At 45.0% G+C, this 16,112-nt stretch overlaps 1 protein-coding gene across 1 annotated transcript in view; it reads left to right on the top strand.

Annotated features, from left to right (window-relative positions):
- The window catches only part of LOC140487171 (proproteinase E-like), a 147,519-nt gene extending 137,072 nt beyond the window's left edge, over positions 1–10,447 (top strand). Inside the window, exons 9-10 of the mRNA XM_072586808.1 lie at positions 1,071–1,223; positions 10,379–10,447. Coding sequence (XP_072442909.1) covers positions 1,071–1,223; positions 10,379–10,414 — 189 coding nt within the window. The 3' untranslated portion in view covers positions 10,415–10,447. The remainder of the gene's footprint in view (positions 1–1,070; positions 1,224–10,378) is intronic.
- Positions 10,448–16,112: the final 5,665 nt, after the last annotated feature.

Below are 16,112 nucleotides of genomic sequence, written 5' to 3'. Positions count from 1 at the left end.
ACAACAGGATCTGGATCAGATGGGCCAATGGGCTGAGAAGTGGCAGATGGAGTTTAATGCAGATAAATGCGAGGTGCTACATTTTGGGAAAGCAAATCTTAGCAGGACTTATACACTTAATGGGAAGGTCCTAGGGAGTGTTGCTAAACAAAGAGACCTTGGAGTGCAGGTTCATAGCTCCTTGAAAGTGGAGTCGCAGGTAGGTAGGATAGTGAAGAAGGCGTTTGGTATGCTTTCCTTTATTGGTCAGAGTATTGAGTACAGGAGTTGGGAGGTCATGTTGTGGATGTACAGGACATTGGTTAGGCCACTGTTGGAATATTGCATGCAATTCTGGTCTCCTTCCTCTCTGAAAGATGTTGTGAAACTTGAAAGGGTTCAGAAAAGATTTACAAGGATGTTGCCGGGGTTGGAGGATCTGAGCTACAGGGAGAGACTGAACAGGCTGGAGCTGTTTTCCCTGGAGCTTCGGAGGCTGAGGGGTGACCTTATAGAGGTTTACAAAATTATGAGGGGCATGGATAGGGTAAATAGACAAAGTCTTTTCCCTGGGATCGGGGAATCCAGAACTAGAGGGCATAGGTTTAGGGTGAGAGGGGAAAGATATAAAAGAGATCTAAGGGGCAATTGTTTCATGCAGAGGGTGGTACGTGTATGGAATGAGCTGCCAGAGGATGTGGTGGATGCTGGTACAACTGCGACATTTAAGAGGCCTTTGGATGGGGATATGAATAGGAAGGGTTTGGAGGGATATGGGCTGGCTGCTGGCAGGTGGATCTCGATTGGGTTGGGATATCTGGTTGGCATGGACAGGTTGGATCGAAGGGTCTGTTTCCATGCTTGTACATCTCAGTGACTCTATGACTCTATGGTGTGGACAATGCTGTGTCCATGGAGCTCAGCAGGTGCTAACAGAACTTTCAGCTCCCTCAAAACTGGAAAGGTTTTTGTCAATTCTGAGATGATAACCAGAATAACTTGTAAAAACCAACTGAGGCAGCAAAACAACAATGTGTTTTCTTTGTTTCAAAAAGATACTCAACATAACGGAGAGACTTCTTTTACCTCAGGGTGACCCAGGCAGTCCTTTGAACTGTTTTGGTAGTGATGGTAGATGGTACGTCAATGGAGTGGGGAGCTTCACAGGGTCCTATCCATGTAACACAGCGAGGAAGCCCACTGTCTACACTCGGATATCTGCCTTCAACAGCTGGATCAATGATGTAAGTCCATCTTCAAGCATCATTTTGCCTGATTTACATTTCTGTGCTTCAAGTAAACTGTGAATATAAAATTAGCTCAGCCTTATTGAGCAATTAGATGATGATGAAATGATAGTCCATTTGAACGTTTGATATAAAAACCAAAAGAAGTGATGATGCTGTAAATTAGAAACAAAAAACAGAAATTGCTGGAAAAGCTCAGCGAGTCTGGAAGCAGCTGGAGAGAAATTGGGGTTCACATTTTGAACTGACTGACAATATGTATTGTCCTAAGTATTACTGAATCTCTACAATGTGGAAGCAGGCCTTTCAGCCCATACCAAGCTTCCAAAAAGCACCCCACCCAGACCCACCCATCCCTGTTACCCTACATTTCCCATGGCTAGCTCACCTAGCCTGCATACTATGGGCAATTTATCATGGTCAATTCACCTCACCTGCACATCTTTGGACTGTGAGTGGAGACCCACACAGACATGGGGAGAATGTGCAAACTCCACACAGTCACCTGAGACTGGAATTGGACCCAGATCATTGCTGCTGTGAGATAGCAATGCTAACCACTGGAGCCACCGTACCACTCAATGGTATGGTCTTTAAAAAGAAACATTCCTTCAAGGTTCAAATACTCCAAAAGGTCTAAAAGAATTGTGGATGCTGGAAATCAGAAGCAAAAACAGAAGTGGCTGGAGAAACTCAGCAGGTCTGGCAGGATCTGTGGCAAGGCAGCAGAGTTAACGTATCTGGTTCAATGACCCTTCTTGAGAACTCTAAAAGGTCAGTCAACTGTAGATAACAAAGGAAGTTATTGATTATGTAAGATTAAATAGAAGGATTTATAAAGTCACCAGAAATATTTGTAAATCTGAGGATCAGGAGGTTTATAGAAAACAGCAAAAGGTGACCAAGGAATTCATAAGGAAAGAGAGAATAGAATATGGATACAATCTACAAAAAATCCCACGAAAATGGACTGTAAAAGCTTCAATAGGTGTGTAAAAAGGAATCATTTGGTTAAGACAAATGTGGATCCATTAAAAGCAGTGTTAGGGGAATTTATGATGTCATATCTTTCTCTTTTATTTATTAATGAGATATAGGAGTCATGAAGTCATAGAGATGTACAGCATGGAAACAGACCCTTCGGTCCAACTAGTCCATGCCAACCAGATATCTCAGCCTAATGTCGTCCTCTTTGCCAGCACCTGGCCCATATGCCTCTAAACCCTTCCTATTCATATACCCATCCTGATGTCTCATAAATGTTGTAACTGTACCAGCCTCCACCACTTTCTTTGGCAGCTCATTCCATAAACACACCACCCTCTGTGTGAAAAAGTTGCCCCCTTAGGTCCCTTTTAAATCTTTACCCCTCTCACCCTAAACCCTAAGCCTTCTAGTTCTGGACTCCCATACCACAGGGAAAAGACTTAGTCACTCACAAGACCCACACTTGTTGCTCATCCCTAATTGCCCTTGAACTGAGGGTCTTGCTTGACCCTTTCAGAGGACAGTTAAGAGCTAACCAATTTACCGTGGGTCTCAGCTGAGTATAAGTGGGGCATTTCTTTCCTTAAAAGGTATTAGTGGATTGGGTTTGGTTGGTATTCCAAGGTCTGCTGTGCTGGGATTTGAACCCATTATCTCTAAGCATTAGCTTCGGCCTCTGAAGTATTAGTTCAGTGACTATTGCCCCCTTATAGTAGACGCTGCTAAGGGAATCAGTGGATATGGAGTCATTGCAGGAAGGTATAGTTGAGGTTGATCCAACTGGCCCAAAGACAAGTCCACGGGTGACAATGCAGCCAGACAGCACATTGTTCAAAATGCAGGTGGGTGTAACTAACAGCTTTTGTAACAAGCTGCTTGTCCAATCAGAGGCTTTAGTCCATCTGCAATAACTATTGGAGAGAAACAGGCCGTCCAATGGGAGGATGTTATGAGTGCACCAATCAGGCTGAGGTCTTAAGCCGTGCCTTTGAATCTGTGTGGTAGGGAACAGAAGGGATTCAGGGGTGGAATGGAAATGGATTGCTGTATGATCATCACAAGGAGAGTCAGGGTGCAATGGGCCTTCGGTGGAGGAAGACGTTTGGGTGACAGCTTCCCAGAGCTAAGGAGGGAGGAGGGAGGAGGGAGGAGGGAGGAGGGAGGAGGGAGGAGGGAGGAGGGAGGAGGGAGGAGGGAGGAGGGAGGAGGGAGGAGGGAGGAGGGAGGAGAATGAAGAGAATGAGAGTCATATGGGCTGTGAGCAGAGAGGAGGGGTGAGGGTAGGAGTCAGAGAGCCTGCTGGGAGAGGGAGTGAGGGTGAGAGTCAGGCAAGCTGCTGGGAGGGGGGGCGTGAGGGTCAGGCAGACTGCTGGGAGGGGGTAAGGGTGAGGGTGGCTGCTGGGAGAGGCAATGAGGGTGAGAGAGGCTGCTGGGGGAGGGTGAGAGTCAGGCAAGCTGCTGGGAGAGGCATTGAGGTTGAATGAAGCTGCTGGGAGAAGGCCAGGGAGATGGAGGTTGGGTGTGTGAGACGAGAGTGAAAGGTGGCTATGTGAGTGGCTGTATGTTGCAGGTTCTTGCGAGGGGGGTGATGTGTACTCCAACTGGGAAGGAAGTGGAGTGGGGTTGCTTGTGGAAAATGACAGTGACTCTCTAGTTTAGAAGTCAATGGGACCAAGCCAAACACATCCCACACCCACATTGCCCCCATCATCCAACAACAAAGCAGCAACCTGCTTCTAATCCCCACCTTTGTGCGAATTGTACAAAGTCCACTTGGAGTGTGGCTGACTGTAGACAAACCAAGGTCAGTCAATATTAATCCAACTCAGACTTGGACCCCATCCTCTTCCTTGGCAATCAGATCTTGGGGCCTTATCTTTTTCCTTCTGCACCCCTTCCTCCAACAGAAAGGCTACTCAGTGTTTTGATTAGTCAGCTCACTCGCATGGCTCTTTTCAATGGCTGTTTTTTTTTGTTAATTACACTCCACTAATTAATTAATTGCTCTGGAATTGTTTGTCCAATGAAAATCTTATCTGCTGTGTGCCTTCTCGAAATTTGCTAATTTACACCATCCCACCAGTGATAGAAAAATTGAGGCGTGACCCCCCCCCCCCCCCCATGTGAACAGGTGGAACCCTGAGGTAAGTGATCAGCCATAATGAACAATGGCACACACTTGATGGGCCGAATGGACTACTTCTGTTCCTATTTCTTTGGTGTAGAGAAGTCAGAGTGCTTGAAAACATTTGTCTTCTTGTTTAAATGCTTAGAAAAAATATTGAGGATCTGGCCTGAATAGTATTTAAGACTTTGCTCTCGCACTAGGATTCACTGTTATCTTCAGAAGTGAAGACCTAGCAGGAAGCTGCACTGCAAAATCCATTAAAAATCTTCAGACTTCTAATATTCTGTTCACTTCAGTTCTGTTGAGAGACATAGAGTCCTCCAGCATGGAAACAGGCCCTTTGGCCCAAAGTGGTCTATGCCAGCCAATGTCCATTCACACTAACCCCATTTCCCTGCACTCGGCCCATATCCTTCTAAACCTTTCCTATCCCTGTATTTGTCATGCCTTGTACATTCGTTGATCATTGATAGAGTTAACAAACAGTAATGGGCCCAACACCGACATCAGAGACACTCCACTAGTCACAGGCCTCCAAACATCCTTCCCTGTTACCCTCTGCTTCTTACCATCAAGCCAATTGTATATCCAATTTGTCAATGTATTTGTCCAAATGCCTGTTAAATGTTGTTAATGTACCTACCTCAACCACTTCCACTGGCAGCTCATTCCATAAGCATACCCCCCTCTGTGTAAAAAAAGTTGCCCCTCAGGTTCCCTTTTATTCTTTCCCCTCTAATGTTAAACTGATGTCCCCAGTCCTCGATTTCCCCAACCATCGGAAAACGACTGAGTACACTCACTCTATCCATGCCTCTCATGATATTTTACACTTCTATAAGATTCCCCCTCATTCTAGTCTGCTCTAAAGAAAAATGCCCTAGCTTGTCCAATTTCTCCCAATCACTCAGACCACTGAGTCCTGGCAACATCCTTCTGAATGTTTTTTTCTGAAATATTTCCATTTTAAAACAGTTTAATGACAACACCTTCCAATAGCAAGGTGACCAAAACTGGACACAATACTCTAAGTTGGGCTTCACCAACATCCTGTACAACTGCGACATACCTTCCCAACTTCTATACTCAATGCCCTGACTGATAAAAGCCAGTGTGCCAAAAGCCTTCTTCACTGCCCTGTCTACCGGTGACTCCACTTTTCGAGAACCATGCACCTGAACTCCAAGGTCCCTCTGTTCCACTACACACCTTAAGGACCTGCTATTCATCATGACAGTGTTACCTTGATTTTGACTTTCCAAAATGCAAGACCTCGCACTTATCTATATTAAACTCCATTTGCTATTTCTCGGCCCACTTCTCCAGTTGACCAAGGTCCTGCTGAAATTTCTGATAACCTTCCTCACTGTCCACAATGCTGCCTATTTTAGTGTCATCTGCAAAATTACTAATCATGCCTCATACATTCGTTGATCATTTGTATAGATGCCAAACAGCAATGGGCCCAACACTGATACCAGAGACACTCCACTTGTCACAGGCCTCCAATGTGACAACCATCCTTTCACTATTACCCTCTGCTTCCTACCATCAAACCAATTGTGTATCCAATTTGCCAGCTCTCTTTGGATTCCATGAGATCTAACTTACCAGAACAGCCTACCATGTGGAACCCTATCAAAGGCCTTACTGAAATCCATATAGACCAGGTCTACCACCCTGCCCATGTCAACCTTCATCACTTCATCAAAAACTCTAACAAATTTGTGAGGCATGATCTCCCATACACAAAGCCATGCTGACTACTCCTAATCAAACCCTGTCTTTCCAAATGCATGTATATCTTATCGCGCAGAATCTTCTCAAGTAACTTGCCTACCACAGATGTTAAGCTTACTAGTCTATCATACTCTTTGCAGCCCTTCGTGAATAAGGGCACAACATTTGCTACCCTCTAGTCTTCTGGGACCTCACCTGTGGCAAACGATGACTCAAAAATATCAGCCAAGACCCCTGCAATTTCTTCTCTCACCTCTTGCAGTGTTTTTGGATATATTGGGTCAGGAGCAGGAGATTTATCCACCTTCATACATTCTAATACATCCACCATCTCCTCTACTGAGATCTGGGCTGTCCCCAAGATATCACCACTAGCTTCCCCAAATTTCCAAGTCTTCATGTCTTTCCCCATGGTAAACACAGCAGAGAAATATTCATTGAGGACCTTACCCATCTCCTGCAGTTTTACACATATATGTCCACTTTGGTCCTTGAGGAGTCGGAGTGTCTCTACAGTTATTCTTTTCCTTTTAATATTGTGATGATGCTGTTCCTTTAACAAGGTTATGTTGTCCTTGTTTTTTTTTTCAGAGGGTTTGTAAACCAAGACACTCTGGGACGTCTAGGTTTGAAGGGTTTTAGGGCCAGTTTGATTATAGCTTTCTGATCAAAGCCTCAATATCTCTTATCATCCAGGGTTCCCTATTCCTGTCAACCTTACCTTTCACCCTCACAGGAACATATGGACCTTGAACTCTAGCTATGTCACTTTTAAAGGCCTCCCACTTGCTGGACGTCCCTTTGCCTGCAAACAAATTACTCTAGTCAATCCTTGCAAGTTCCTGTCTAATTCTATCAAAATTCGCCTTGCCCTAATCTGGCACTTGAACCCGTGGACCAGTTTTGTCCCTCTCCATAACTATTAAGTGCTCCCCCACTGTCACTTCAGTCACCTGGCCTGCCCAATTTCCCAAGAGTTGGTCGTGGTTTGCCTTTCCTGAGCAGGACCAAGTAGGGGGATGGCACGTTACTAGCACTGCTGCCTCACAGCGCCAGGGACCCGGGTGTGATTCCAGCCTTGGGTTGCTCTTCGGAGGGTCTGTGTGGAACTTGCATAGTCTCCCAGTGTCTGCGTGAGTTTCCTCTGAGTGCTCCAGTTTCCTCCCACAATCCAAAGATGTGCAGGTTAGGTGAATTAGCCATGCTAAATTCCCAGAGTGTTCAGGGATGTGGGCGTTAGGTGCATTAGTCAGGGGTAAATAAAGAGTAATAGGTAGGAGAATGGGGTCTGGGTGGGTTGCTCTTCGGAGGGTCGGGGTGGACTTGTTGGGCCAAATGGCCTGTTTCTACACTATAGGGATTCTGTGATTCTATATACTGCTTGAGGAAACTTTCCTGAAAGTACTTAACAAATTCCACCCCATCTGAGCCCTTAATGCTATGGCAGTCCCAGGCTATGTTAGGAAAATTAAAATCCCATACTATGACAACCCTATTGCTCCTGCAAGTCTCCCCAATCTCCCTGCATATTTGTTCCTCTAATTCCCATTGACTACTTGGGGGCCCTTAGTACAACCCCAACAACGTCACCATCCCCTTCCTATTTCTTAACTCTACCCACAATGCCTCACTGGATGGTCCTTCAGTTATTTCATCTCTGATTACTGCTGTGATACACGGCTTGATGAAAAATGTAACTTCCCCCTCCCCTCTTTCCACGAACTCTGTCCCACTTAAAGCACCTGTACCCTGGCACATTAAGCTGCCAGCCCTGTCCCTCCCTTAGCCATGTTCTGTGATGGCTATAATATCCCAGTCCCATGTACCAATGAGTTCATTGGCCTTACCTGTCAGCCATCTTTCATGTCTCAGAAATTATCCCAATGATCTAAAACTCTGAACTCCTGCCCCCTGTACCAATTCTTTAGCCACACTTGATGTACCGTGTCCTTCTGTTCTTACCCTTGCTAGCACATGACACTGGAAGTAATCCGGAGATTACCACTGACAAGGTCCTGGTTTTTAACTTTTTTTCCTGGCTCTCTATAATCACTCCACAGGACCTCATCCCTATTTCTAAATGCACAATGACTTCTGGCTGCTCACCAACCCTCTTGAGAATATTCTGCAGCCGCTCCGAAATATCCTGGATCCTGGCACCCAAAAGGCAACACACCATCTTGGATTCCCATTCATGGCCACAGAATCTCCTGTCTGTCCCCTAACTATCGGGTCTCCTATCACTAAGTTCTTGTTTACCTTTACCCTTTCTGGCTGTGCTCCAGAGTCAGTCGTAATGCCACCAACCTGGCTGCCACCAACCTAGCTACTGTTGCTTTCCCTGAATGGTCATACCTCCTGTCTCGTTAACCCCCCCACCCCTGCCCTCAACAGTATCCAAAATGGTATACTTGTTTTCGAGGGGAATAGCCACAGGGGATTCCTGCAATCTCTGTCTACTCCCTTTGCCTTTCCTGGTGGTCACCCAGCTACTGGGTGGGTGGCACAGTGGTTAGTACTGCTGCCTCACAGCGCCAGAGATCCGGGTTCAATTCCCGCCTCAGGCGACTCTCTGTGTGGAGTTTGCACGTTCTCCCCGTGTCTGCGTGGGTTTCCTCCGAGTGCTCCGGTTTCCTCCCACACTCCAAAGATGTGCAGGTCAGGTGAATTGGCCATGCTAAATTGCCTGTAGTGTTAGGTAAGGGGTAGATGTAGGGGTATGGGTGGGTTGTGCTCCGGCGGGTGCGGTGTGGACTTGTTGAGCTGAAGGGCCTGTTTCCACACTGTAAGTAATCTAATCTAATCTACTCTCTGCCTGCACCTTTAGCTGTGAGCACCTCACTAAAACTCTGATGCATCATCACATCTTGGATGATCCTGAGTGCATCCAGCTCCAGCTCCCTACCACAATCTCCCAGGAGCTGCAGCTGGGTGCACTTCCCACAGGTATAGTCATCAGGGACGATGGAAGTCTCCCTGAATGTCCACATCCTGCAGGAGGAATGTGCGACTTCCCAAAATGCTGTAAAACCAAAGAGGAAAGTTCAAAGGACTTTGAGTTTACTTGTACTTTTTGCTGAGCTACTGCTCTCCAAAGTCTCACTATTTACCCTGCTACCAACTACTTATGCAACAGCACATCTCTCTCCCCATGCACTACTGGTAACACTACTGTGATATAGTGTTTGGGTCTTAAGCACTCCTTGATGCCCAACCTATGATGATCTTCAGTGCAGGGGTGACTGCTTCCAGACTATAGTGCATGTACCGAAGCAAACTTCATTGAAGTACTAAAGGGTTGTGTAACTCACATTGAATATAAATATTTAACTGAGACTAATCTAAAGGCAGTGCTGAGGAAGGGCTGCAGTGTCATTTTTCAAATGGGACATTGCACCAGGAAAGGCCTTGGTTTATGTAACTGGGCCTAAAGTGCACTTTTATAGAGTCTGAGAATTCTCCCTGACCAATATTCTTCTTCACAGATTCACAGTATTATTGCAATGCAGGAGGAGACCATTCAGCCCATCACATCAGCACTGGCTCTCATAAAGGCCACCTCACTTTGTGCCATTCTCTCACCTGTTTGTGGGAGCTTGCTCTGCGCATTTCCTAAATTGTAACAGTCACTACACCTCGAAAGGACTTCATTGGCTGTAAAGCATGTTGTACCATCCTCAGGTAGTGAAGGGTGTTACGTAAATGCAAGACTTTAATTTCTTTCCCTTTGCGCATTCAATATACTGCCCTATTGCTGATGTGGAACTGCTCAGTCACAAGCTCCAAGTTTAAGCTACACTATAACCCTGAAGTCCAGGGTAGAGAGAAAGGCTACCCTGTGGTGTATGTGTGTGTGTGTGTGTGTGTGTGTGGAGTGAATTAAAGCAGAAGTGAAAAGGGTGGGAGGATGAACATTTATTGCCAGAAGAAAGTTGGCCTCATTATCCAAAGTCTGTTTGCCAAACCATAGAGTATTAATCAGGTCAAAGCAATATGACCTGATTCAGGGTAGTGAACGAGGATCACGACCACAGGTTGGCCTGTAATAATCCATACTTCCTGTTGTTTACTTGGTGAGGAAACGCTGGTGCCTTGAACTATGATCATTATTTTGCGGCTGCTTATGAAATACTCTGATATGTAGGGCTCAGAGTCTGACACAGTTGTGTTCCTACAATGTGAAGGAGCTGCTCTTTAAGCCTTGCCTCTCCAACTGATGGAATCGCCATGAGCTGGCCCAAGAGCAATCTCAGTTTGGACACGCACTAACTCTGGTTTCTTCATTTTTTTTTCTCAGCTTGCTTGGAATATTTTTGATTTGTCTTTGCCCTGAGCCAAAATACTGGAAGAAAATGTGAAAAACCTCAACAAAGTTAGATGTTTGAGTCTGCATTCTGAATTTTTCAATCAGCACACTCCTCTCTATTGTTCTCTGCTATATTGTTGTTCCTTGCCTGAGGGAAGCTTGTATGATTCCAATCTTTTGAAAGGGGAGGCAATCGGACCTTGAGATTTGAAGGAGCGTATTGGTCTGGTATTGGGAAAGATGTTGGGAGTCATTATCGGAATCAAATGTATGATCACCTGAAGAGACTGGAATTAAAGAATTTTAACATAGCTTTAGGTTTTGGTTCAATAACCTGACTGAATTGACATGAAGAAATGCCAAGATTACTGGCAATCCTGTTCATATTGTATGTTATGATGTTCAGAAATCCACCAACAATGTGCCATACACACAATGCATGTGGCATCATTTCATCATGTGAAATTAATGGTCAGCTAGTCAATTTGCAATCATATAGTTTTCGATCTTACATGCAGAGAAAGTGTAAGTTATAGAGTCATAGAAACGTACAGCCATGGAAACATATCTTTTGTCCAACTCATCCATGCCAACCAGATATCCTAATTTAATCTAGTCCCATTTGTCAACATTTGGCCCATGTCCGCAATGGAATGCAGTATTCCAAAAGTGGCCTGACCTCCCAACTCCTATAGTCAATGCATTGACCAAAAAAATCCAAAATGGTGGACAGGAGAGAATCATGGCTGTAAAAGCTGTTCCTTTATTTTTTGAGGTATTGTTCAGTGCTGGAGATGAACATTTCTAGGAGCTGTAATTACTGTTTTGCAGATTTTGCTTTGTTTTTGGAACTTTTGAAAAAGAAAGTTTATCTCCATGAAGACATAGAAACAGAAGTATAGCAACAGGAGGAGGGCATTCAGCCCTTCATGGCTGCATCACCATTCAATCTGATTAGAGTTGACCCTTTATCTCAATGCCATATTCCTCGACAGCTTTATTGTTTAAAAACCTATTTCTTTCTTTCTTTAAGCAGCTGTAGTGACTTGGATTTGATAACCTTTTGTAGTTAAGATAAATCATGACAGCAGCTTTATGGAATTTATTTTAAGACATTTACTCTACGCCATGTTTAGAATGGTTTGAAATTAGGACGTTCATTTTATGACTCTCAGGTTTTACGCACATGCGTAAGTGGATGTGAAAAACATCTTTCAGAGATTAGGTCTAGCTGGTGGCACATTCACATTTGAGTCAGAGGGTCCTGGATTTCAGTTCCACTCCATCCCAACAGCAGAATCTAAGATGCCTCTCCATTATAGTCTTGAAAGAGTGCTACTCGCTTGATGTTGGTTTTTGGATAAGACATTGGTCAAACTCTTTGGGCTCCAGATGGGCTGAGACTGACATTGGGACCACTTAGAAGGGACAGCACAGGGATTTAAACTGCCCATGGGCAGTTATGTGACGCCAAAAGCTTCCCAACTCTGAGTTAGATTTGGAGACTTTGGGAGGTTCAGACTTGCCCACGTTAATGGTGAGCCAGGGATAGTTGAGGACATTAAAACCTGCTTGAAACTGTGATTAAAATTGACTCCGCAATCATTCATAATGTCCGCATCTTGACATCTTCCTCCCCCAACAACAGCTAATACCCCATTCCCTCCCCAAGATCCAATTGTGTCCCTAGAACACTTGGCCCTCATGGGGACACATGAAACCCCATCAGATACCTAATCCCAATACCTTCCCTCAACATCTAACCAGTCTTAGCCATTTTCTCTCCAGCCTATCCTCTCTCACATCTATCTTCCAATCTCCACACCAAATGTCCTGCCGGCCTGCTCTGCCACCGCGGACAAGTTCTTCATCCAACCTCTTCAACCCACTTAGGTACTACCCCAACTCCTGACCCACAGAGTTTCCACACTTACCTTCTCTCCTTGTCAAAGTGTCTTTGAGCTTTTGAACTCTGGAATAGAGCAGTTACTGCTGTAGAAGGGGAACATGGTTTGGCCTCTAGCAGGGATCCTGCACTGCATTGACTAGCTTCCAGTTCAGGTACACTTCATATTTCTCAAAATAGAAGTGGGGAGTTTGGAGGTAGAGTAAGTAGAAAGGAGCAGAGAGGCAATTGATTGTGATTGCCTCCTTCTGATGAGTTGCCTCATCTTCCACCTTGGGTGGACAAATAAGGCCCATTATGTTGAAGATGAACAAAAGCACTTTTTTCTGATGTCCTGAACAAAGAAAAGACCTGAAATCGGCATCAAAACAAATGATTGTGTTGTGGTGGGATTCTTGAGGTGCAACGGGTGGCACTGTGAGACAGACATTCTAAGTTCATCCTCATTAGGGCTTGTTGCTAATAGTGACTTCATTCCAAAAGACACTTCATTGTTTCTGAAAATATTGGAAGTCTTGAAGATCTGACAGAAACACAAATTGCTTCCTTGATTTCAGGTGGATTTCAGATTGGTGAGGACAAGTGCTCAGATCAGGGGCTATATCAAATAATGTTCAAAAAGCAAAGGACTGGGCTGAGGATAAGAGGAAAAACTACTCAAGATCCACATGCATTGGAGCCAGGCAATTAGCAGGTCAAAGAGCTTTCAGTTAGATTGAGAAGGCATGATGAAATGTACATACAAACTAGTAGGACTATGCTTGTGTCACACAACTTCTTAGTGTTTTAAAACTGTTACAATTAAGCTTTAGATCCCTAACCATGACTGAACTAAATATAAACTCAGGATAAGTATTATTTGAGTTGACTCGAGGATTTGTTCATTGGAGGAGTATGATTGAGGTTTTTAAAATTAAGGGTTTAGATATAGAGATTCTCCCTTGACCTTTGGGCAAGGAATCGTAGGGTGATCAGGTGCTTCCTATATCACCTCCTGCCCTCTCCAGCTCTAAATCCCAAGAGTCATGTTGTAGTCAAGCCCAAGAATGCAACTCCGAACACATATGACCAGGTATAAAAGCCTACAGCAACTGGGAGTAAATGGATGACCCACATCTGGTCATGTGATCTACCAATGCCAAGTCTCTGCGCTGCCAGGTTCATGGGGACTTGCCACTTGGTGGGCAAAGCAACCACCAGATGAGGTGGCACTCTCCCATATGAGGAGCAGTAGGTGTACCCTTCTGGTCCCCAGAGCCAAGATGACTCCAAGCTCCACTGTTGCCTGACTTCTGTGATCTAGGCTCCTTTCTCCTGTTCCCCCGATCCTGCCTTCCCCTCCACATGAGACATTTATCTGGTGTCCATTCTTTTGATTCTTCTGTGGCAAGCAAAGATAGCAGAGACTTGATGGGTAAGAGGGAGGGAGACCTCAACTAGAACATGTGCAGCCACCCAGTGCACACATCAACATGAATGAGGGGATGTGTCTCAGTTTGTGGAGGGGCTGGAACAGCTGAGGAGAGCTGAGAGACATTGGCTCCCACAGGAAGGCCACCAGCAGGACTCAGCATTGTGCTGGGTTAACATCATCCTGCAGTGTGACTGACCAATTATTTCACTCGTATTCACTTGTGATGTGCAGGTTAGGTGGATTGGCCATGCGAAATTGTCCACAATATGCAGTGATGTGTAGGTTAGGTGCATTAGTCAGGGGTAAATACAAGATAACAGGGTAAGTGAATAGGTCTGGGTGGGTTACTCTTCTGAAGATCAGTGTGGACTTGTTAGGCCGAAGGACCTATTTCCACACTGTAGGGATCCTATGAAAGTATTCTGCGAGAAACCTTATTCAGGATTTGTACATCTCCATGAACCAATGATAAAACACAAACTGTGCTCTTAAATTAGATTCTCTACAGTTCCCTTCAGCCCAACAAGTCCATACTGACCCTCCAAAGAGTAAACCACCCTGTCCCATTCCCCTCCATTTACCCCTGAGTAATGTACCTAAAACTATGGGCAATTTAGCATGGCCAATTCACCTGACTTACACATCTTTAGATTGTAGGAGGAAACTGGAGCACCCGGAGGGGACCCATGCTGACATGGGGAGAATGTGAAAACTCCACACAGTCACCCAAAGTGGGGGTCTCTGATGCTGTGAGACAGCAGTGCTGACCACAGAGCCAGAAACTTGGCCGTAGAGAGAGAGGCATGCATGTTGGTAATGACTGGAAAGGTGCGATAAGCCACACTGACAGGGCAAAGTCATTGAGAGTGAACAAAGTGCGGGACTGAGGGTCACTGCAGCAGGAAAACATGATAACATGGAATCATCGAGGGATTCATCACTCAAGCCGATGTCATCTTCCAGGGTGTAATCCGGCCGGTGAGATGCATGCCACGCTTGACATTTCTTCCCCCATTATCTGTTCTGTATTGCTTCATTATTTTTCTTTCAGGAATCATTTTGTAACCGTGTAATCCTCAGCTATTTAAAGGGATGTGCTGGTGTTGTTCTATCACTGGTGAATTGTTTATTCATGGACCACGTTTTGACTGCTTCACCATTGATATGTAGTGGCATATTGGAGGTGATAAATAGCCAAGTCACAGATTCTGTTCATGTTCTTTCTGCTGCATAAGGTTTCTTCCAGTACTTAGGTCTGTTTCCATGCAGAATGACTCTTCGGTCCAATAGGTCCATGCTGACCAGGTTTCCTAAACTGAACTAGTCCCATTTGCCTGCATTTAACCCATATCCCTCTAAACTGTTCCAATCCATGTACCTATCGAAATGCCTGTTAAATGTTGCAATTGTACACATCTCTACCACTTCCTTTGGCAGCTCATTCCATACATGCATCACCCTCTGCATGAAAACGTTAACCCTCAGATAATAGACTGACTTATAGAGTCATAGAGATGTACAGCACGGAAACAGACCTTTCATTCCAACACGTCCATGCTAACCAGACATCCCAACCCAATCTAGTCCCACCTGCCAGCACCTGGCCCATATCCCTCCAAACCCGGCCCATATACCCATCCAAATGCCTCTTAAATGTTGCAATTGTACCAGCCTCCACCACTTCCTCTGGCAGTTCATTCTATACACGTACCACCCTCTGCATGAAAAAGTTGTCCCTTAGGTCTCTTTTATATCATTCCCCTCTCATCCTAAACCTATGTCCTCTAGTTCTGGACTCCCCCACTCCAGGGAAAAGATCTTATCTATTTATCCTATCTCTGCTCCTCATGATTTTGTAAACCACTATAAGGTCACCCCTCAGCCTCTGATGCTCCAGGGAAAACAGCCCCAGCCTATTCAACCTCTCCCTATAGCTCAACTTCTCCAACGCTGGCAAAACCCTTATAAATCTTTTCTGAACTCTTTCAAGTTTCACAAGATCTTTCCGATAGGAAGGAGACCAGAATTGCATGCAATATTCCAACAGTGGCCTAACCAATGTCCTGTACAGCCACAACATGACCTCCCAACTCCTGGACTCAATACTCTGACCAATAAAGGAAAGCATACCAAACGCCTTCTTCACTATCCTATCTACCTGCGACTCCACTTTCAAGGACCTATGAACCTGCACTCCAAGGTCTCTTTGTTCAGCAACACTCCCTAGGGCCTTACCATTAAGTGTATAAGTCCTGCTAAGATTTGTTTTCCCAACATGCAGCACCTCACATTTATCTGAATTAAACTCCATCTGCCACTTCTCAGCCCATTGGCCCATCTGATCCAGATGTCCATTGTAATCTGAAATAACCTTCTTCACTGTCCACTACACCTCCAATTTTGGT

This window comes from Chiloscyllium punctatum, chromosome 16 (assembly GCF_047496795.1).
Source record: "Chiloscyllium punctatum isolate Juve2018m chromosome 16, sChiPun1.3, whole genome shotgun sequence".
In the NCBI taxonomy this organism is placed as follows: domain Eukaryota; kingdom Metazoa; phylum Chordata; class Chondrichthyes; order Orectolobiformes; family Hemiscylliidae; genus Chiloscyllium; species Chiloscyllium punctatum.
Note: the sequence above shows the minus strand (reverse complement) of the source record. Positions and strands in the feature narration are given on the sequence as shown.